This window comes from Rhinopithecus roxellana, chromosome 14, assembly GCF_007565055.1.
Source record: "Rhinopithecus roxellana isolate Shanxi Qingling chromosome 14, ASM756505v1, whole genome shotgun sequence".
Taxonomy (NCBI): domain Eukaryota; kingdom Metazoa; phylum Chordata; class Mammalia; order Primates; family Cercopithecidae; genus Rhinopithecus; species Rhinopithecus roxellana.
Window position 1 is genome coordinate 90,632,231 of NC_044562.1, and position 24,826 is coordinate 90,657,056.

The window sequence follows — 24,826 nt, forward strand, 5'->3', positions numbered from 1 at the left end:
TTAATAGTAAAGTGCATGAGTATCAATTTAAGACTTAGAAATGTTTTAAGTAGATGACTGCAAAACATTATTATAGCAGCACTACCCATATTTTAAAAAGTCATTCCCTAATTTGGCCACCCTGTCACAGTTGATTGCCTTTTAGATTAGTCTTTTTCATCTCTTCCTACAATCATATATGTTTCTCATGTACACTATGTATTAAAAAATTGTGTATGAGGTGTGCTGTGACTAATTTTACAGACGTGGCAGGACTTAAACATTCAAATAATGTTTAAGTCTTTAAACTCTTTAAAAAACATTCACCTTGGGAAGATACATGCTTTTCTTTTGGTATGTCTTCAAAGATAATTCTTTGTAATTATCTTCAAAGCTTTCCAGGTATATTATTTCGAAGATATTCCGTGGTAGCAAATACTGTGCATTAAGTTTAATGTTTGGAAGAAGTCTGGAATAATTTGAAACCAGTTATAGTGACCTAGTTATACTGGGGTAAGAAGTACAGCTATGACCCTGTTATTCGCCTTAAAATCTTTCTGTGGCTCCCCATGGCTCTTTGGATAGAGTCCAAACTGCTGTAAGGCGCTTCCTTCCTCATCCTCTTCGGCTTCCTCATGCCTCTGGCTACTGAATTTTGGACAGTTCTTTGAAAGTTTCTTGCTTTTCTTACCTTCCTACTTGTATTGTCCTTTTTTTTTTTTTTTTTTGAGACAGACTCACTCTGTCACCCAGGCTGGAGTACAGTGGTGTGATCTTGGCTCACTGCCACCTTCCCCTCTCGGGTTCAAGTGATTCTCGTGCCTCAGCCTCGCGAGTAGCTGAGATTACACGTGTACGTCACCACATGTGGCTAATTTTTGTATTTTTAGTAGAGACGGGGTTTCGCCATATTGGCCAGGCTGGTCTTGAACTCCCGAGCTCAAGTGATCCGCCTGCCTCAGCCTCCCAAAGTGCTGGGATTACAGGCGTGAGCCTCCCCACCTGGCCTTGTTTTGTTCTTTATATCTGACATGAAATATCAATCCCTACGCCATCCTACCCTCCCTGCTTCCTCCCCATTAACTCTTACTCTTCCTTCAGGTTTCAAGAAGCCTTTCCTCACCCACATAACAAGTGTGGTTTATGCTGTGTGCTCCTGTAGTATCTTAAAGCACACACTACACTCAATTGTAAATGAAGATTTGGTCGTTCGTGTCTTCATGACTTTTGCCTACTGCCCTTTTCTCAATGCTGAGCATAATATCCAGCCATATTAGTTAATGTTTGTTGAATAAATACTAATGAAGCATGACTTGAAGATTTTAAAATTTATCTCAGCCCATAGTAGTGTAGCTTTTAAGATAACAGGCATTGGAGTTCAGGTGCTTTTCCACTTACTTGCTGTTTGGAATACTTAATCTTGGAAAGCCAGTTTCCACATCTATAAAATGAAAAACACCACCTCCCAATGTAAAGATGAAATGAAATAATGCATTACAAAGGGCTAGCTGAGTAATTGGAACATTTTAAGTCAAAAGTGGTAGCTTATTAAACTGGCAGTTACAAGAAAAGTAAAAATGACCAATGGCAGCATCTTTGAGTAATTTTGTAGTGACATTTCTCAAGGTTATTGTTTTGAAAGTTCCTTTGGATCTATGGTTCTGTGCAATTGTTTAAAGTCTTTTTATCTTACAAATGGAAATAGGATAAATTGCTCTTTCTCACCCAAGTATATGGTAAATCACATATCTGTATCCTTTGTTTATTAATAAAAACTATTTGGATGAAAGACATTCTATTTAATGACTGAAGTTTTAAAGTTTATAAAGTAGATCAGTATAGAGGGGCACAGCAGATGGGAAGAATACTGATAAGACAGCATGGTGTTGATGTGGCTGGCTCCCACCAGGCATCAGCAGTCTTCGAAAATCCATTTAATTCGCCAGGCACGGTGGCTCACACCTGTAATCCCAGCACTTTGGGAGGCCGAGGTGGGCGGATCATGAGGTCAGGAAATCGAGACCATCCTGGCTAACACAGTGAAACCCCATCTGTACTAAAAATACAAAAAATTAACCCAGTGTGGTGGCGGGCACCTGTAGTCCTAGCTACTTGGGAGGCTGAGGCAGGAGAATGGCGTGAACCCAGGAGGTGGAGCTTGCAGTGAGCCAAGGTTGCACCACTGCACTCCAGCCTGGGTTACAGAGCAAGACTCTGTCTCAAAAAAAAAAAAAAAAAAAAAAAAAAAAAATCCATTTAATTCAATTGGTAGGCTTAGATTAAAAAATACTAAATAAATTGGATTGCGTAGAGAATCACATGGGAACTATACTTGTACCTCATAAATAAGAATTAGTGCCGTTCATTAAACCTGGGGAGCTGATAAACAGGTTTATTCATTTCATTCTGTTTAGCTGTGCTCAAGTATGTACCAACCATTTTGAAAGCTTAAAGTAGCTGAGTTTGAAGATAATCTTTTTGATGTTATTATATATTGACATGCAAGCTGTGGAGGCAGATCTCCATGGGAGATATTTTAAATTACTCTGATAGTACACTTGGACATTTAGCCTGAAGAAATTCTGGATGATAGTCTGAATTAGAAGAAATTCTATAAACAAACATCTTCATATATGAAGTAACCTAAGTTTGTTGATGATTTTTTTCCTCTTGGATTTGGTAAAATGCTATTTTAGAAAAATTCATTAAGAGGAAAGTAGTGGGTTATTAAAATTTTACTATTCCCTGGACTCATTTAAGTGAAAAAATATTTTAAAAATTTGTGAAATATGGTTTTCATTGTTAGTATTTCTGATAACTTATCCTTGAATACAGTGTAAAGCTCAGCTGTATTGTACTGATCCCCGCTTTTCTGATTTTTTTTTTTTTTTGCTGTTGTTGTTTTTGAGACGCAGTCTTGCTCTATGACCCAGGCTGGAGTGGCATGATCTCAACTCACAGAAACCTCCACCTCCCCAGTTCAAGTGATTCTCGTGCCTTGGCCTCCTGAGTAGCTGGGATTATGGGCGCCCATGACCATGTGTGGCTAATTTTTGTATTTTTAGTAGAGACAGGGTTTCACCATGTTGCCCAGGCTGATCTCGAACTTCTGACCACAGATGATCCGCCTACCTCAGCCTCCCAAAGTGCTGGGATTACAGGCCCAAGCCACCGCTCCTGGCCGTACTGATCTCTTTAAAAAGAGGATTTGTATTAGTATAAACAGGTTCCAGAGGCTCAGTTAGTAATTATTTTGTCTAAACTTTATTCAGTATCCATTAGCACTAATCCAAGGGCAAGAGAAGGAGAACGTCATACTTGGAGCTCTAGAACATTATAGTTGGTGGGAGGATTTCTCTTGCTCATTCATTTTTTGAAGGAATATTATATTTATTTTCAAGTCTAGGTTTATATTCCATGAAACCCAGAAGCTTGGATAGGAAATACTGAACTTCACATAACGTATAGTTTTGTTGTCAGCCTGATACGTTCTTAGTTTCAGATGCGCCACCTCCACCGCCTCCTGTGGAAGAACCTGTCTTTGATGAGTCTCCCCCACCTCCTCCTCCCCCAGAAGATTACGAAGAGGAGGAAGCTGCTGTGGTTGAGTATAGTGATCCTTATGCTGAAGAGGACCCGCCGTGGGCTCCACGTTCTTACTTGGAAAAGGGTAAGTTTCAGAAGGATATCTGGATAGATGGGAAGAAACCTCTACATAGAAATGAAATTTGCTGGTACTGAAGAAAATCTTGTTTATTTTTTACAATGTGAAGTTTCATTTATTTGTATTTGCATTTTTACTGAGTTTACAAGGTTCATGAGTTTGAAAGTTACACTAGTAAAATTCTGTGAATATTTGATTTTATAAAACTGATGGTTATCTATATTGTTCCTATTGGACATGCTTTTTGTGAATGGTTTCTATAAGTGTTTTTCTGTTTCCTTTGGCCTCAGGAAGATTATTTTTCCACATTATTATTCATACCTCCATGCTTTAGAACATTACTTTGTGTCACCTTATAATCAGATACTTCAGTTGAAATGTTTCCATATGAAACTTTCTTCCACAGAATAATGGTTTCTCAGTTTCTTTGCCAAGTAATATTGGGCATTTCTTTTAGTGAAAAGCTTCTTTGATATTAGCTAATTATGATGTAGCACTTTGGGATACAAGCTTTCAAATCCATCAAGACTAATGAGCTCAGAAAAAAATGTGTGCTGTCTGGAAGGAAATTTTCTTTTAAGAAAATCAAAGCTACTAACCCACTGAGTCTGAAAGCTGGCTACACATTAGAATCACTTGGAGAGCTTTTATAAAGAAATAATAGGCTTTTGGCCAAGAGAGAGCAACAATAATCAGGTTTACCCTCCCTCCTAAAACAGGAATTTTAAAGCCCCACAAAATAGTGGTTTTCAGACATTGAACAACAGGCACTGGAAAGGAGGAAATAAAATTTTTTCTCTTAGGTAGCTACTATAAATGCCACATGTGATCAAGAAAGTAAAGGAAAACATGAACATGAGAGAGACATGGAATATGTCTAAAAAGAGAGAGAAAGAGAAACATAATATTTCTGGAGATGAAAAACACACGCTGCAGAAGAAAGCATTAGCAACCTTGATGCCGTGACAATAGAAACTATCCAAAATAAGGCACAGAGAAAAAAGTGGAAAAAAGGCAAAAAGGAAAACAGAGCAACAGATAATGTGAGACAAGATCAAATAGTGTTTATATATTTGTAAATGGAGTCCCCAGGAGATGTGAGAGGAAAAGGAGTTGAAACAATCTTAGACAAAATGTTTCCACATTTGATGAAAACTGTATTAGTTATGTATTGCGACCTAACACGTTATTCCAGAAATTAGTGGCTTAAACAAAACATCCATTATGTCCCAGTTTCTCTGCATGGCTCAGCTGGGCCCTCTGGTTCAGGGACTCTTTACACGGCTACAATCAAGGTATCAGCTGAGGCTGCAATAATCTCAGGGCTTGATTGAGGGAAACTTTGCTTTCAGGCTTGCTTGTGGTTATTGGTAGGGTTTAGTTCCTTGTGGGTTGTTGGCCTGAGGGCCTAAGCTTCTTCATTGGCTGTTGGCCACAGGTTGCCCACAATTCTGGACCCCATAGGCCTCTCCGTAGGGCAGCTCACAACATGGCAGCTAACTTCATTAGAATGAACAATCAAGAAGTGCCAAAAAGATAATGCAAGCAAGACACTAGTCCTTTTTTCACCTCATCTCAGAAGTGTTGACCTGTCATTTTTGCCATTTTCTGTTCATTAAAGCAAGTTAATGGCATTAGTCAACACTGAAGGGGTAGCGATTACATAAAGGCATGAATACTATGAGGCAGAAATCACTGGGAGCTGTTTTAGAAGTTGTCTGCCACAAAACTATAAACTCACAGATCCAAGAAGTTCAGTAAACCCCAAATAGAAGAAACAAAGAAAGTCTTGCCCAAGGCACATCGTAATTAATTTGCTAAAAACCAGTACCTTAGAAAATCTTAAAGATGATCAGAGGCAAAATGACACATTACGTACAGAGGAACAGAGATCAGAATGACTGCATGGTTCTCATCAAAAAGCTGTTAAGTCAGAGAATTGAGCAAAATCTTTAAAGTAATGAAGGAAAATGTCAACCCAATGTCCTTTTCTTAGCAAAAATATCCTTCCTAAATTAAAGTTGGGTTTTTTTTGTTGTTGTTTGTTTGTTTTTTTGAGATGGAGTTTCGCTCTTGTTGCCCAGGCTGGAGTGCAATGGTGCGATCTCGGCTCACAGCAACCTCCACCTCCCTAGTTCAAGACATTCTCCTGCCTCAGCCTCCAGAGTAGCTGGGATTACAGGCATGTGCCACCACGCCTGGCTAATTTTGTTTTAGTAGAGACGGGATTTCTCCATGTTGGTCAGGCTGGTCTCGATCTCTGGACCTCTGTGATCTGCTTGCCTCAGCCTCCCAAAGTGCTGGGATTACAGGTGTGAGCCACTGCGCCCAGTCCTAAATTAAAGATCTTTACAGACCAAAAAAAAGGAGGGATGCATAGGAATTAATAACTAGTACATATATGCTAAGAGATACTAAAACTTTTCCAGGCAAAAGAAAAGTGATAGCAGATGAAATCTCAGTTCTACAAAAAGAAGTGAGGAATAAGTGGTAAATACATGCGTAAATATAAAGACATTTCCCCATATCTTAGTCTCTTTTGAAGATCACTGATATAAAAAATAATTTATTATTTAGAGTAAATACAAAAGTAGCTTTATTGGCATAAATAATGAGAGGGGGAAACACAAGTCTAGTCCCCCCTCAGTACACTCAGGGGATAGGCTCCAGGATCCCCCAATATACCAAAATTCATGCATACTCAAGTCCCCCAGCCCTGTGGAAACTGCATATACAAAAAGTTGGCCCTCTGTAATACATGGGTTTTTCATCCCATGAATATATATTTTTGATTTGCATTCGGTTGAGTCCACATGCAAGTGGACCTACATAGTTCAAACCCATGGACCTATACAATTTACAGGTCCACTGTATACTCATCTAAGGTCCATATACTACCTATGATGTAAAATGCTCTTTGAAAATAGGGTAAGATAAATTAAAGGTGTATATTGTAAACCTTAGAATAAGCAATGAGAACAAAGAAAACAAAGAGGTTTTGCAAATATGCAAGTAGGAAAGATAAAATAGTCAAAAAGAGGCAGGAACAAATGAAACAAATAGAATTCGAATAGCAGGATAGTAGATTAAAGGTCACCATATATAGATCTATGCTAGCTATCCATTTATCTGAGCTTTCTCTCATGTGTACATGAGGTATACACGTTAATAAAGAAAAAAATTTTTTGAAAAACTTACCATATCAATAATTGCATCAGATGTAAAATGTTTAAAGAAGTCGAGTTAAAGGGCAGAGATTGGGAGATTGGATAAAAAGGACCCAACTGTTATATACTGTCTACAAGAAATCCATTTTAAATGTAAGGACACTTTTGGGCAAAAGTAAAAAGAATGGAACATTTATCAAAAGAAAGCTGGAATGGCTGTATTAATATGAGGCAAAGTGTGTTTCAGAGCAAAGGATATTACCTGCAGTAAGGAATGGGCATTTCATAATAAGTGAATTATTTAATTAAAGAGGATATAACAGTCCTAAATATATACATACCTAATAATTGAGCTGCAAAAGACATGAAGCAAAACTAGACAAACCTGAAAGGAAAAAATACAAATTACAGTTATAGATTTCAACATTCCCCTCTAAACTGAGAGAAGAAACAGAAAATCAGTAAGGATTTAGAAAGACAGGAACAATACCTCAATCCCTCATTGAAATTTATGGGTCATTTCATCTAGTAACAGCAGAATGCACTTTCCTTTCAAGTGTATGAATGCACTGAATACATTTCACTGATACAGACCACATTCTGGACTATAAACAAATGCTTCAGGAAATGTAGAGCATTGAAATAATACAAAGTATGTTCTCTGAACACAATATAATTTATAAATAAGCAACAGAAATATATCTGGGAAATCCCCAAATATCTAGAAATTAAATAACACACTACTAAGTAATCCATAAGAAGAAATCACAAGAGAAACTAGAGAATATTTTTAACTTAATGAAAATAAATATATACTGTATTAAAATGTGTAGGATACAGTACTTAGAGGAAATTTATAGCATCGAATGGATATATTAGGAGAGAAAGCATTTGATAGGAGAGAGGTTGCAAGTTACCACGATCAGGAATGGAAGAGGGTACATAATCACAGAGTCTACAGATATTAAAAAGATAAATGAGTAAGGTTATCACTATTCATTTAGCAACTTCGATGAAATGGACAGATTCTCTAAAAGATACAAACTGTTATACCAAAGCTTAGTTAAAAAGAAATAGGTTAAAAAAAAAAAAAAGGATAACATGAATAACCCTATATATTTTGAAGAAATTGAGTTTGTAGTTGAAAACCTTCCCACAAAGAAAACTCCAGGCACAGATGGCTTCACTGGAAGTTCTGTCAACCATTTAAGGAAGAAATAACAACACTGTATAAACTTTCCAGAAAATAGAAGTGGAGGGGATACTTTTCACTTGGTTTTATAAGGCCAACATTACCTTGATATCAAAATTACAGACATAAAAAGAGAAAACTACAGATTGTTATTGCTCATAAACATAGACACACAAATTCTTAAGATTTTTACTCATGAAATCCAGCAGTACATGAAAAGGATAATACATCATGACTAGGTGGAATTTATAACAGGAATGCAAGATTAATTTAACATTTGAAAAATCAGTCCATGTAATTCACGATTTTCACAAATTAAAAGGAAAAAAATATGATCATTTCAGTTGACACAGAAAAAGTTATTTTGATAGTACACAACTCCTATTCGTGATAGAAATTCTAGAAAATTAGGAATAGAATGGAACTTCTTCAGCCTGAACAAAGGTATCTGTGAAAAACCTACAGCTAATACTAAAGTATGAAAACTGAATAGTACACCTTCTAAGGTCAGGTACAAGGCAGTGATGTCTGCTCTCATCTTTCCTGTTCATTCGGAGGTGCCAGTTAGTGCAATAAGGCAAAAAAAAAAAAAAAAAAAAAAGCCAAACCAAAAAAACTTCATTTGCAGATTTGTAGAAGATATGATCTTATATGTAGCAAATGCTAAGAAATCGCCAGGCGTGGTGGCTCTCGCCTGTAATCCCAGCACTTTAGGAGGCCGAGGCGGGTGGATCACGAGGTCAGGAGATCGAGACCATCCTGGCTAACACGGTGAAACCCCGTCTCTACTAAAAATACAAAAAATTAGCCGGGCGTGGTGGCGGGTGCCTATAGTCTCAGCTACCTGGGAGGCTGAGGCAGAAGAATGATGTGAACCCGGGAGGCAGACCTTGCAGTGAGCCGAGATCGCGCCACTGCACTCCAGCCTGGGCAACAGAGCAAAACTCTATCTCAAAAAAAAAAAAAAAAAAAAAAAGCAAGCTTATGGCTGGGCACAGTGGCACGTGCCTGTAATTCCAGCACTTTGGGAAGCCGAGGTGGGCGGATCACTTGAGCCTAGAAGTTCGAGACCAGCCTGGGCAACATGTCAAAATGTGATAACAAGCCCCCAAAAATTATCTGGGTGTGGTGGCACACGCCTTTAGTTCTAACTACTCGGGAAACTAAAGTGGGAGAATCGCTTGAGGCCGGGAGGTGGAGGTTGCAGTGAGTCAAAATCGTGCCACTGCACTCCAATCAGTCAATAATAAAAAATACAAAAATTAGCTGGGTGCGGTGGCACACACCTGTAGGCCCAACTATTCGGGAAGCTGAGGTAGGAGAATTGCTTGAGCCCAGGAGGAGGCGCAGGGTGCAGTGAGCTGAGATTGTGCCACTGCACTCCAAAGAAAAACACTAAGCTTATTAGCAAGATTGAAGGCTAGGAAGTCATTATACAAGATTAATTGCATTTTTGAATACTAGCAACAAACAATTTGACATAGAAATTTACAAAGCAGTACCGTTTATAACAAAAAATATGAAGTACTTGGGATTAAATAAAATATATGTAAGACCTATATGACAAAACTGTAAAACATGAAGAGAAATGAATGAAGGCCTTAAGTTAATTGAGACATGTACCATGATCTTTGATCATTATGGTTAAGAGACTGATTTTCCTCACATTGAACTACAGATTGATGCAATCCCAATAAAAATTCCAGCAATCTATTTTAGAGAAATGTACCAGGGGATTCTAAATGTTATATGGAAATGCAAAAGACCTAATTAATAGTCAAAACAGTTTTGAAGAAGACTAATGTTGGAAGATTTAAACTACCTGATTTCAAGGTTCTATAAATCTTCAATATCCAAGATGGTATAGTGCTGGTATAATTGTAGAAACATAAATCAGTGGACTATAATCTAGAACCCAGAAATAGGTCCATATATTTTGATAAAGGTGCCAAAGGTAATTCGGGGGGCCGGTGGGGAGGAAGGATAGTGTTTTTAACAAATAGTTCAAGAACAGTTGAATATCCACTTGGAAAATATGGACCTCCAACCTTACTTACCATATGGAAAAATTAACTTGAAATGGATTTTAGACCTGAATGTAAAAACTAAGCTATAAAACGTCTGGAGGACAATATAGGAGGAAATCTTTGTGATCTTGGATTAGAAAAAACATTTTGTGGAGAACACATAGAATACATGAAGCATAAAAGAAAAAAACTAATAAACTGAACCTCATTAAACATTTCTTCAAAAGACAATGTTAAGAAAATGACAAAGCAAGCCGTAAACTGGGAGAAATATTTGAAAAATAACTCAGTAAAGAGACAACTTGTAGAAAAAGGAAAAGATTGAAGCACATTTCACCAAATAGATGAATGAATGGCACGTAACATGAAAAGATGCTCAACAGTATTAGATATTAGGGAAATGCAAACTAAAGCTACAGTGAACCAAACTAAATACTACTATTAATACATACCCTCTGAAATCACTACTGGTAAAAACACTGACAATAAGTGTTGGGGAAGGCATGGTGAAACTTGAACTGTTACACATTGCTGGTGAGAATGCAAAATGTTTCAGCCACTTTGGAAAACAGTTGGCAGTTTCCTAAGAAGTTAGACATGTTAGACCATCTGATCTAGCATTCCCTTCCTGTGTATTTACTTAAGAGGTATGGAGACATATGTTGACACAAACACTTGAACTCAGATGTTCATAGCTGCTTTGTTTATAGTAGCCAATACCTGGAAACAACCCAGATGTCTTTCACTTGGTGACTGAATAATTCTGGAGTATCCATCCAATTAATAGAAAACTATTTAGCAGCAAAAAGGAACAAACTACTTGTATAGGCAGCAATATGGATGGATCTTAAAAGTGTTATGCTAATGAAAGAAGACACAAAAGACCCATACTTTGATTCCATCTAAAAGAAATTAGATCAATGATTTCCAGGCACCATTGCTGGTGGGTGAAGGAAGTTGACTATATCAGGGCATAGGGGAAACTTTGACATGGTGGACGTATTCTATATGATGATTGTGGTGATGGTTATACAGTTGTATACATTTGTCAAAACTCATCCAAGTCTACATCTAAGTGGTTGTGTTTTTGTCTGAATTACACCTTAAAAGCAATTTTAAGGGGAGAAAATGATGCCCAAGTTGCTACACTAGGGTGTGGCCCTGGGCATTGACACATTTTACAAATTCCGTAGCTCTAGGCAAAGTGATGACAGTTTTGCAGCTCTGAAAAACCAGCTTAGGTTATTCCTTACGAGAAAAGTACAATGAAAGGTTTGCTTTTAAAAAATGACGCTTCTGTGGACATGTAAAAATCTGAGAGACTTGTAGGAGAAGAAAGTAAGCGTTTCTGTCCAACTAACTCTTTAAAAGTTTGAACGAATATGGCTGAACACATTTCCCTAAGATGTTTTCAAAGTTTGGCTTATTTCTGGTATGTTTAAGTCTTTCAAAACGTGAACACCAAATAAGTTCCACTTTTTGTATCCTTTGTGACAAGCAAACAAAAACAACTGTGGTTAACTTGTGATTGCTTTTCTGAGTGTGCATAAATGTTAAGGCTGTTGCCTAATGACTCATTTTGTTATCTGAGACCTCAAGATCTGGGTCTTAACCCTGCCTGCATATTAGAATCACCTGAGAAGCATTTAATATGTTTAGACCTCCATACCCATTAAATCAGGATCTCTGGAAGTAGGACCCAGGCATCAGACTTTTTAAAAGTTCCTCACATAATTCCAAGGTTGAGAACCACTGCCATAGGAAAAGGTTTATTGTGATCATTGATCACTGCTCCTACTAGCCATGTAGGGATAATGTGTATAAGTATGCATCTTGGTTCAACTTGGGTAGAGAACAGATATTTTCATGTATTCTTATGTGCCTAGCATAATGAAGGACTTACTGCATATGTAAAGTGGTCTCTCCATTTTGCAAACTAGGAAATTGAAGTTCAAAGATAAAATGTTACAGAATGTAGCACAAAGTGTTACACTGTTACAGAAAAGACAGTGTGTCATAGCAGTTATTATAAAAGAAGCTAAATATATATAATATTTACCATGTACAAGGCCATGTGCTTTGTATTTTTTTTTTTTTTTTTTTGAGACAGAGTCTCTCTCTGTGGCACAGGCTGGAATGCAGTGTCGTAATCCTGGCTCACTGCAAGCTCCACCTCCTGGGTTCACACCATTCTCCTGCCTCAGCCTCGCGAGTAGGTGGGATTACAGGTGCCCACCACCACGCCTGGCTAGTTTTTTTATATTTTTAGTAGAGACGGGATTTCACCGTGTTAGCCAGGATGGTCTAGATCTCCTGACCTTGTGATCCGCCTGCCTCAGCCTCCCAAAGTGCTGGGATTACAGGCGTGAGCCACTGTGCCGGGCCTGTGCTTTGTATTTTATGTGGATTGCCTTGTTTAATATAAGAATGCTTTGGGCTGGGTGCGGTGGCTCACACCTGTAATCCCAGCACTTCGGGAGGCTGAGGCAGGCCGAACACCTGAGGTTGGGAGTTCAAGACCAGCCTGACCAACATGGAGAAACCCCGTCTCTACTAAAAATAACAAAATTAGCTGGGCATGGTGACGCATGCCTGTAATCCCAGCTACTCGGGAGGCTAAGGCAGGAGAATTGCTTGAACCCTGGTTGCAGAGAGCTGAGATCGCGCCATTGCATTCCAGCCTGGACAACAAGAGTAAAACTCCATCTCCAAAAAAAAAAAGGAAAAAAAAATGCGTTGAGATGTTAGCTCTATAATTCCCATTATATAGTTGAATAAAAAGAAGCCTAGGAAAGTTAAGTATGTACTGTAAACTATAATAGTTAAGTGTTAGCATTGGGATTTGACTGGGTGTTGTAACTGTAGACCCCACACTCTTAACCATTGTCCTAAACTTGAGCTCTGGCATCTGGCAGACCTAGGATTGAGTCTTGGCTTTACAGTTTATAAGCATTAAGTCCTCCCTGGAAAACTTCTTTTTTACACCCATTTTGTATCTCTTAACTTTTATAAACCATCTATTCTTTTGTTCTTCTGGCTCAGTGATACAACTTTTAGCTAGAAGTATAAATGATATATAGGAATTGTCAGATAACATTTCTGTCTTCACAAGACTGTGACAGTCCCTTATCTGGTTTATCTTCGTACCTCTAAAAGGCATCATGGAAGCTCTATTAATGATTGTTAAGAAATGAATAGTGCCATTAATTATTTTTGGGGGATTCCTAGAAAGCTTCTCAGAGAACATGGCATTTGTAGTGCCTTGAATGATGAATAGGAGTTTCTCAGGCAGAGAAGAGAGAAAAAAAGAAAGGGCCTTCCAAGCTGAGGGAATCACCTGAGTGAGAGGGCATGGCTGTTTGGGGCAGAGCAGTGTCCAGTGCATGAGGGTGGGGGTGGGTTGTAGGGAGAGAGGGTGATATGAGCACACAAAGGGAATAAACTGTAATTAGGTGGTGGGTTGCTAAAAATGACAATGCCAAGGTGTTGGATTAAAAAAAAATCTGGTAGTAGAGGGAAATTATGAAGAATTTTTATAAAGGTTAATGATAATATCTCATCTACTTATGTAATTTTTTTGGAGATACATGATAATAGTGTAAAGTGCATTGGAGGGGAAAAGTAGGAGTTGTAAAGACCATTTTGGATAAACTTTGAAGCAAGGCATAAGGGCCTCAACCGAGGTAGTGGTGCTGAAAACATTGTTCACATAATAAGCAGATGCAAACAGAAGGATGTTTCAAGTGGCATTGTTACTCCACTTTTCAAAGTTATTTGCCAAAAATCAAATAACCTATCTTCAAAAATCATGTTTGATGATGTATCATCAAGGTCTTTTCTTAAATTTTGTTAAAAGCAAAGGAATAAGAGCCACCTGATTTGCAAATGGATTGAGTTACTCGGTGGAGTAATTCTTTTAATATGAACACCATTATTTTGAATGGTCCCTTTGGCACCCAGTGTTTTGTACTTTAAGACAGTGCACCACTGTACTTTTTTTAAGTAGAAGGACAAAAAAGATGTAAAAACTTTTATGACTGCTTGACTGAAGATATGATCTCAAGCAGATCAATTTTAGAAAGCAGTACTTAAGATGAGAAAATCTAGAAAGAGGCCGGGCATGGTGGTTTACGCCTGTAATCCCAGCACTTTGGGAGGCCAAGGTGGGCAGATTACCAGGTCAAGAGATCGAGACCATCTGGCCAACATGGTGAAACCCCGCCTCTACCACAAGTACAAAAATTAGCTGGGCGTGGTGGTGCATGCCTGTAGTCCCAGCTACTCTGGAGGCTGAGGCAGGAGAATACTTGAACCCACGAGGCGGAGCTTGCAGTGAGCTGAGATCACTTGCCACTGCACTCCAGCCTGGCAACAGAGTGAGACTCTGTCTAAAAAAAAAAAAATCTAGAAAGAGAGCCAGGTGCATGTGGCGGCTCACACCTGTAATCCCAGCACTTTTAAGAGGCTGAGGCCGGTGGATTGCTTGAGACCAGAAGTTCAAGACCAGCCTGGGCAATATGGCGATACCCCTGTCTCTACAAAAAAATAGAAAACTTAGCCAGACATGGTGGTGCATGCCTGTAGTTCCAGCTACTCCGGAGGCTGAGGTGGGAGCATCACCTGAGCCCAGGAGTTTGAAGGCTGCAGTGAGCTGTGATTGCACCACTGCCTGGGCAACAGTAAGACCCTGTCTCAATAAAAAGAAAAAAAATCTTGAGAGTCTCTGTAAAACTATCTGCTGTCCATACTGCTTAGAAAATCTTCAGGTACCCTGAGTGATAAATGTAATCAATTTTAGAGATGGGTGCACTGACTAGGGCAGTGACCATGATGATGGAGAGAAGTGTTGGTATTTGGGAGATTTAGAAGGTGGAATTAACAGGACTTGGGGATGTGGGGGAAGGTGAGTCGGGGGAAGGCAAAGATGATTCCTAGTTCCACTTAAGCAGAATAATTGGCTCCACATAAGCGTAGTAATCAGAGAACTGGGAGAAGACACTGTCATGGAAGCCATGGAGGAAAATGTCAAGAAGCAGGCAGAGGAAATATCATTGCCAAACACTACAGGAACATTAGGCAAAGAACTGGGAAGAGGCTCAAAAGTAGAAGGCCAGTTTTTTTTTTCAAGTGAATAGTTTCATTAGAGTGGTAGGGACAGAAGGAATATGGCTGTATTAGTTAAGCAGCATTATTTTCATAGAAACAGCATCTCCAGTGGGTTCTAAAACATTTCTTAGAATACATTGTTAAGTGTTTTAACCAACTCTTCACTGATAGTGTCCAGGTTAACTTTGCTGTACCTCAGGGCAGCTTATAACATAAATTCCAAAGTATATTAAATGTTTTGCTGGCTTAGGATGAACTTTTCATTTCCATATAAATAAAATGGTGTCAACTCACAATATGTAATTTAATACAAATGATATATTGAAATGGATAATCTTACTAGCATTTGATTTTTCCAGTGCCTTGCTAGTTTTGGGTGCTTAATTGCTACAATATTTGGTGTGGTCAGTCTTTTTAGTTCAGATCAGTCACTTCTATGTAACATACTCCTTTTGGACCTTTTTGTTTTACATTGTTATTTTAGTAACACCTTAATTTTTCCCCCAATATGTATTTAAGTTACATTTATTACTGACTCTGTAACTGAATAATATATAGATGTATTTAGAAGTATCCAAAAAGCTAGGCCTTGTGTTGGATACTAGGGATACACAGAGATGAGTAAGTGATAGGCCCTTACCTCCAGGAGTTTATAGTGTAGAGAGTTTTATGTTTAGATCCCTCCTCTTTGTTTCAATTTACTTACTTTAGAAGAGAGAAGATAATCTGGGTCCTTTTTTTTTTTTTTTTGAGACGGAGTCTCGCTCTGTTGCCCAGGCTGGAGTGCAGTGGCGCGATCTCCGCTCACTGCAAGCTCCGCCTCCTGGGTTCACGCCATTCTCCTGCCTCAGCCTCCTGAGTAGCTGGGACTACAGGCGCCTGCCACCATGCCTGCTAATTTCTGCATTTTTAGTAGAGGTGGGGTTTCACCATATTGGCCAGGCTGGTCTCGAACCTGACCTTGTGATCCACCTGCCTTGGTCTCCCAAAGTGCTGGAGGCACAAGGCACGGTGCCCGGCCCAATCTGGGTCCTTTTCTAATGGTATGGTACCATTATTCTTTGCTTATCTTTAACTCTGCAGCATACTTTGTATAAAATTATAGGATTAAAATTCAAAAGAGAAACATTTAAGTTAAGAAGTTTTGTTCAGTTTTACAGACCTTCATAAAATATTCTAGAACGTCTTCAATTGAAATGCTAAATATGAACAATGTACTTTGAAATGTAGAATGTATTTTTATTTTAGCAGAAACATTTAGAAAAACAACGTGAGTCCTTTTCTGTTTCAATCATAACTGCACAAAAACCAGATGTTTAGCATTTTAAGTTTTTTCTTACATGTGCTCCCATGTGATTTTGAATGTGCATAGTTCCCCATGTGATTTTGACACTACATGTGATATACATGCATAATTGCAAAAAATGACTTTCTTCACTATTGCCAAAACCAATTTTCCAGACTAAATAAAATCTAGACAGATTTTACATTTCTCAACATCAGTATTTTGAATATTGGTGAAAACAGAGTAAGATACTTTATTACACCACTCTGAAGTTACTTCGATAAAAGTTTGTTGCACTCAATCAAGTGTATTTTCCTTTTTGATGAATAGCTTTACGGTAAAGAATTAGATGAAGTGAACTACTGGTATATATCTTTCCCTGGAGTGAAAATGAATATTTGTTTAAACATTACTTATGTTTTTTAGAGACAGGGTCTTGTTCTCTGGGCTGGAGTGCAGTGGTACATTCACTGCTCACTGCAACCTCAACCTCCTGGGCTCAAGCAGTCCTCCTGCCTCAGCCTCCCAAGTAGCTGGGACCACAGATGTGTACCACCATGCCTGGCTAATTTATTGTTTTTATTTTTTTTAGAGACAGGGTTTTGCTATGTTTCCCAGGCTAGTCTTGAACTCATGGCCTCAAGTGATTCTCCTGCCTCGGCCTCCCAAAGTTCTGGGATTATAGGTGTGAGCCCCAGTGCCCAGCCAGAAAATGAATATTCTTAGCATATTTCTGATTTTTGAAAAAGTTAATTTTAAAATAGTGAATACTAATTTTGGCAAAAGAAAAAACTGAACAGTTGTTAAAACTCTCAGCTTTATACCACTATAAACAGAGTCTCTGGAATCATGTTTAGTGTAAATTCTGTCTAATCCAGTTTCTACTTTTGATTTGTTTTGAGACAGAGTCTCACTCTGTTACCCAGGCTAGAGTGCAGTGGGACAATCACGGCTTATTTCAGCCTCAACTTTGCTGAGCTCAGGTGATTCTCCCAAGTAGCTGGGACCACAGGCACGTGCTACCATGCCAGGCTAATTTTTTTTTTGTATTTTTTTTTTTTTTTTTTTTTGTAGAGATGGGGTTTTGCCATGTTGCTCAGGCTGGCAGTTTCTACATTTTAAAGAAGAAAATGAATGTGCATAGAGCTTACTAACTTTCCACTTCAAAGCATGTTACAACAGGCTTCATATTCTCTTCTGCATTACTTTTCATGGGTTTGCATTTCTTTTTCTTTCTCTTATTTTTCTTTTTTGAGACAAGTGCCTCGCTCTGTCACCGAGGCTGGAGGGAAGTGGTGCGATCTCAGCTCACTCAAGCAATTCTCCTGCCTCAGCCTCCCGAGTAGCTGGGATTACAGGCGCCCAACACCATGCTCGGCTAATTTTTGTATTTTTAGTAGAGACGGGTTTCACCATGTTGGCCAGGCTGGTCTCGAACTTCTGAGCAATCCTCCTGCCTCGGCCTCCTAAAGTGTTGGGATTACAGGCATGAGCCACTGTGCCTGGCCAAGGGTTTGCATTTCTTTCTTTCTTCCTTTTTTTTTTTTTTTTTGAGATGGAGTCTTGCTCTGTCGCCCAGGCTGGAGCGCAGTGGCATGATCTGGGCTCACTGCAAGCTCCGCCTCCCGGGTTCACACCATTCTCCAGCCCCAGCCTCCCGGGTAGCTGGGATTACAGGTGCCCGCCAGCACACCCGGGTAATTTTTTTGTATTTTTAATAGAGACAGGGTTTCACCGTGTTAGCCAGGATGGTCTGGATCTCCTGGCCTCGTGATCCACCCGCCTCAGCCTCCTGAAGTACTGAGATTACAGTTGTGAGCCACCGCGCCTGGCTGGATTTGCATTTCTTTAAGCATCAGGAATGTTCTCTTTCCTTAAAAAAAAAAAAAAAAAAAAAAAACACTAGAAAATATTAGGTTGACTAGAAATGCTAAATATTCTAAATTGTATTTTCTGGGTTTTTTTGTATTTTCTTATATTTAAACTTGTATGCCGTTTAACTACATTTGATTGTGTTCAGGCATTTGGTTATATATTGAGAAATGCACACTGATCTCTTCGCAGCAAGGATCCTCTAAAGTATTTTCTGGCTGGGTGCAGGTGGCTCACGCCTGTAATCCCAGCACTTTGGGAGGCCGAGGCAAGTGGATCACCTGAGGTCAGGAGTTCAAGACCAGCTTGGCCAACATGGCAAAACTCTGTCTCTACTAAAAATACAAAAGTTAGCTGGGCATGGTGGTGGGCACCTGTAGTCCCAGCTACTTGGGAGGCTGAGGCAGGAGAATGGCTTGAACCTGGGATGCGGAGGTTGCAGGGAGCTGAGATCGCACCACTGCACTCCAGCCTGGGCGATAAGAGTGAGACTGTCTCAAAAAAAAAAAAAAAGAAAATTCTGGTGTTCCTACAATATCACTATAATGGAAAATATTCACAATTTAAGGAAGCTATTTAATTTTTATTAAAACAGGCCAGAAATGAATTTTCTTTAGGGCACATTACATTATATCAGAAGTCCCTGTTGTAATTTGTTTCTCATTTATTTATGTGAGACACAAGGTTGCATGAGAAACTAACAAAGACGGTGTATTTGTCTCGGAACAATGGATAGGTGGAGATTTCATTGAGTGGTATAAAAAAGGTACAGGAGATGAAGAGGTTGGAGCAAAGGATAACTCTTCAAGTGGATTTGAGCAAGTTACAGGGCAGCCCAGTATAACTAAACTGTTGAATTTGATACAATACTTGGGAACCAGAGATTATCTGGTTGAAATAAGATAACAGTTGAAATAACCACTCAGATAATGGCCGAAAGAGCCAAGTTACCAAGTGATTTAAGCAATGAAAATCACAGGAGAGCTTATAGGTATCTGATTTTCTTGGCACTCTTAGACTGTTGTTATGGTTATATTAAATTGGTGACATAATGCAGCATATGGTTTGAAAGAATATATGTAGCGGACTCCCATCATTCATACGTTTAACTCAACTCAGACATTTAATTCAACCACCATTCTACTTAGTGAAGAGACATAGGCTTCAGAGAGAGTAATAAAGGAGACAGCAATCTGCTGCTCCATTAGTCTGTCTGGTTTCTCACTTGCCTCTCATAGTGTATCTCATTGCCCTAGTATACTTCTAAGGTAAAGAAAAGCTTTTTTAAAACAAAACAAAACAATATGGTATCTCAACACAAACTCAAATGAAGAAACAGCCATCTTTCTTGATTCTAAGATTGTGTACCTCTTCAATGAGGTACTTCCCTGTAGGCTCTTGAAAGGTAATCAAAAGCACATTCAATTAAATGTTTAGAAAGTCACCATGTTTGAGTGCTGCAGGATTTGGGAAAGGATAGATATTCATCGGCTTGGTTCTGTCTTTCTAGGACTATTACTCTCTTTCACATCCTATTTTGTTTTCTTCCCTCCTAGTTGTGGCAATTTATGACTATACAAAAGACAAGGAAGATGAGCTGTCCTTTCAGGAAGGAGCCATTATTTATGTCATCAAGAAGAATGACGATGGTTGGTATGAGGGAGTTATGAATGGAGTGACTGGGCTTTTTCCTGGGAATTATGTTGAGTCTATCATGCATTATTCTGAGTAAAGCTCGGCAGGGCTGTGCTTGCCTCACAGAAATAGTCAGGTCTTCCCAGATTATCTGAAGGCCCTGGGGATTCCACTCCAGTAGAGTAGAATGAAGGATACAAATGATAAAAATTACACTTTCTTTTGGTTTATCCCCCAGTATTAAAAACAAAAAAAGCAAGCTGAGTCTGAACAAATGGATCTTTCTGCCATCCTTTGTACAATGCTGAGCTGTCTGGATTGAAATAAAATAACCATTTTTGTATACGTCAAAGGTATAACAACGTAACTGTGTAGCCAAAACAAAATCAGATTAAGACTGATTCAGAAAAATCTGGGATCTTTCTCAGGAATACTGTATACCCTTGGGATTTCTCCTCCTGCAGAATCTGTGGCATTGGATGTTCTTCATTGCCTGTGCTAAGGGGTTAACCTCATGGCCCAGTGGGTACCCTAGCCCCTCCTTTTCTTCCACTGTATGAAGAGGAGGGAACCAATATTTAAATACCACACTTAACCATTTTTACAATTATTTCAGATGGCTTTTTTCTTCTGTAACACTGTAAATTCTGCATTCTCTCAGCACTTAAGCGCACCAAATGAGTGAATGCTGAACTCACTTGCATCCTTTCATGTTTCTCAGTTTGTGGATTATAAGGATGATGAAATGTGAAAGTCTCCCAACACTCTAAGGGTAGTGAATGATTGCCACCCGTTTGATTTTAATGTGCTGCTGCATGAGACTGTATTGTTGCTAATGGCCAGTGTACCCAGATGTGAAGGGTGGTATTCTGGTTCATGTGTGGAGGTGGGCATGTGAAGCTAGACATGAAGGTCCCTAAAGTTCTGAAGAGACTTGAACTGTGGAAATGCTCTTAGCAGGCATCCTGAACCCCTGCCTTCAGTGCTGTTTTGAGGAGTAGGATCTTGGAGTTCAGACCAACTGACTATCATTTCTTTCACTATTTAGAAAAGCGCTATTCTACTTTGGAAGAGAATAGTAGTTATTTTCAAGTCTCTTGACAGTCACTGGGAGTAAAAGGTTTGCTAATGTGCTCTCTGGACATTATTAATGGCCAGTATTAGTTGCTGCTGTATCATTGACTCGCTTAGCTGTAGAAAAGGTAATTCTCTCCTGATTTTGTATGATTGAATTCTTAAGTAGCTGCTGTTAGTCAGAATTCAAACCCATCTCAAACTAAGAATATAATGAATAAGATAAATAGGCCGAAATATGTATCTAATCACATTGCTAAAAATTAATGTAACTGACACAATAAAACACATTTCCCCCATCTGTACAATAAATACAGCTTCAAATTCAATGGAGTCTATAGGGCACATGGCTTTAATCATCACTACTGTAGTCAGTATAAGAAATATTGAAAAAAATCCAGGGGGGCTTGTCTCTTCGTAGGCGGTCACTGTGATGGTGGGCCAGCTCCTGTTCAGGTCCAGAGCTCGTAATGTGGGTTCTACTCAGTCCCAGTGACTTGGCCAGAATAGAGCTTTGTCAGGTAACTGCCCTGTGCTAGGTGAAAGGGGAAAAGCAATAGCTGGATATATTTCAAATGAGGTCTTGAACAAATTCAGAAAGAGTAACTTGATTGAAAAATGAACAAGTGTAGTAGTGTGTGAGGAAATTCAGATGGTGTAGGAGGCAGAAGTTAATATTCCACTTATACATGTTATCTGAGCATAAAAAATCAGCCTTTAACTGAGACCCCGCTATAGAGTCTCCTTATCAAGATTTTTTGGTTTTAAAGTTGTTTTTAACGCATTGCAAGTTAAAATAGCTATTTTGCTTTTAGATTTTTCCAAGCACTTTGTATTTATTAGCTTTCATTAACTTGCCTCCAGTATACATTCCACTTCATGCTTTTCTTAGGTCATTTCTACATCCCTTATTCCTTGTTTTCCTGCAGTGTAATGGCCCTGAATGTCCTCTGAGCCCTTAACTCCATTTTGGACCCAAACTAGACTATACTTAGATAAGTTAAGCTCTTCTTAGTGTACTGGTCTATAATTAGAAAAACTGTTTTGAAATTAGATGTTCCCATTATTTATTTAAACAGCTTTTTGCTGAGAAAGCTTAGTGGATTAATGAGGCAGAGGTTGTCTTGAAATCCAACAGATAGTTCCCACAGGCTGGGCGTGGTGGCTCACGCCTGTAATCCTAGCACTTTGGGAGGCTGAGGCGGGTGGATCATGAGGTCAATAAATTGAGACCATCCTAGCCAACATGGGGAAACCCTGTCTCTACGAAAAATACAAAAATTAGCTGGGTGTGGTGGTGCACACCTGTAGTCCCAGCTACTCGGGAGGCTGAGGTAGGAGAATCGCTTAAACCCGGGAGATGGAGGTTGCAGTGATCCGAGATTGTGCCACTGCACTCCACCCTGGTGACAGAGCGAGACTCCATCCAAAAAAATAAAAAAAGGTCCCACAGCTCACCACTACAGAAGCTGAGAAGACAACTATGCAGAAAACAGAGTTGGTGGCAGTCAGCAGGAATGCAGCTGGTCTGTTGGACCCCTGCTGGATGGGGGGAGTGCAGAAGACACTGGTGAAGTCCTTTATACAGAAGACCTGCGGTTGGGAGCAGGGGGAGTCCATGGGTCTGCTGATTTTTTTTCCCTATTTAGTACTAGTGTGTGTGTGATCTTTGTTTTACAAACAATACCTTTTGGGTTTTCTGCATATTTTAAAATTTTTGTACAGTTTTGAATTCTATAGATTGTCTTGGAAGGATACTGTGTGATGGGCCAGGTGCACAGTAATTGGAGACTTTTGATGTATGTAGTATTTCACAGATTGCATGCTATTAATCGTCTGTGAGGGTAGTAGTTTTTGTTTTATTGTAAGTTTCCCTCTTTGTTTTTATAAATTAAAAGATGGTTAGTATTAGGAATTTCAAATGAATGCAGAAAATCTTACATGCTGTGTACTATTAATATACAATCCAAGTCTAAAATCTGACCAATAAAGCAACCATTTTATCAGGATAGAGGGAATCTAATGGGAGAGGGGAATCTTCCCTCCTGAAGTTTGTGTGTCCAATCCCCTTAAAAAAAAAAAAGGTTGTCTCTTTGTCATATTAATACTCGAAAGTCCATGGGGATATTAATGAAAATACACTTCATTGTTGCCTTTGACCTTATGGCCAAAGCAATAAATCAGAAACAGAAATAGTGCCAACGTGTCAAAATCTGATTCAGCCTGCCGTTTGGAATAAATATGAATCTTCTAAGCTATCTTGTTTAATATTTTCCATCATTTAGCTACTTCCTTTCGATCTCCCTCGGAGGCGCCTGCTGTTCCCATTTTAGAGTTGACAATGGCCTGCTAATTTAGCTGTTCCTGAATGTTACTGGGTGTGAGACATTTTCATCCCCTCCTTTTTCCTACTGCTGGTGTTTATTATCCGGCTAGAGAATATTTTATGCATCTTTACCATGATGTCTGGACTGTATCTGCGCTCCTTGGCAGTTTAGTTGTTGAAGATAAAGATAACTAAAGATTTTTCTCTTTGGGAGGGAGGCATCAAAATGATGGTAGTTTGCTTTTATCTTATGTTCATTTTCTTTTAGTAGGTGACATTTCTGCATTAAGAACTGTTTTTATCTTTTACTACCTTTTCTTTTCTCCTTTGTGGAGAGAGCATGACATGTCCTGCAGGTCACCTTTGCCTTTGAAAAAGGTATTGATGGAGGAATTCGCAGGTGACTGACAAGCCTTTGAAAAGAATGGGATCTGTTCACTTCTGGTCTTTTTGGCCAGGAACTCCTGATTGGTGTTAAGGTGACAATTTCCCTCATATGATCTAGAATCACTGAATTTCAGCTAGATGAGATTTTTAAATTTCTGGTTGTCTCATTAGACTGATGAGTTGAGTTTTCTTCTTCATATGAACAGCTAGTTAAGAATTCTCACTCAGTGCTCAGTGCTCAGTTTTCCACTGCACCACAACTGTCTTAATGTGCTATATTTTTCTTTAAAGTTAAGAGTTCTATTTGATGTTTTCAGGAATAGACTTGAAAAGACATGCCATGTTTTGGTAAATACCATGAGTTGTGTACTAATAAGGCGTGTACTAATTTGTGGAAATAATCTTCATTTATCCCTCCTAAAACTACACTCAGTATAAACACTTTCCCATAAGGTGTGTGCAGTAAAAATGTTATATTAATTCAACACTGGCAGGAGCACGGCACAGCAGCCTTATTGGAGAGAGCCTTATAAAAGTGATTAAAATGGAGGCATCGAGCTCATTACCTTTAAGTTTACTTTGTGCTGACCTTTGTTCCTATTTTATTGAGAATCTCGTAATTCTAAAAAAAAAAAAAATTACAACAAAACGACAGGGCCTAGCTGTGTATAAATGATCCTTGCTGAATATCTTAAGGTTTTTTGTAAAAAAAAAACAAAAAAACAAAAAAAAAAACAAAACCAACAAAAAAAGCTTATTTTCACATTAAAATGAAACCTCTTTTGCAAGTTAAGAGTTCTATGGAAAAGCAGTTTTTATCATATTTTGTGTCCATGCACATTTCTTAAAATGGCTTACAAAACAGAATGTAAACAGTTTGTGATCTGGCCAGTTGTACTTTTAGCTTCCAGAGGGAGAGTTGGTGGTATTATGAGTTGAGTAAAAACCATCCAGGGGAACTTGAGGGAGCAGTCTGTTGCCAGTAATGTTCCTTATGTGCCATTAAACACCTCCAGATGAGCGGAGGAACATCACTTTTTAATTTTTTAATTGTATTTGAAATTGTTGCCGTGTACTAAGAACTTGATCTAAATAAAATCCCACAAAGTATA

General features: G+C 38.8%; 1 protein-coding gene across 12 annotated transcripts in view; it reads left to right on the forward strand.

The window, feature by feature from the left end:
* ABI2 (abl interactor 2) overlaps nucleotides 1–24,826 on the forward strand; it is a 115,163-nt gene extending 90,337 nt beyond the window's left edge. For all 12 annotated transcript variants that reach the window (XM_010352619.2, XM_030916187.1, XM_030916189.1 and 9 more), the window contains 2 exons: nucleotides 3,476–3,649; nucleotides 19,849–24,826. In XM_010352619.2, the coding sequence (XP_010350921.1) occupies nucleotides 3,476–3,649; nucleotides 19,849–20,024 (350 nt within the window). In that variant the 3' untranslated portion in view covers nucleotides 20,025–24,826. The remainder of the gene's footprint in view (nucleotides 1–3,475; nucleotides 3,650–19,848) is intronic.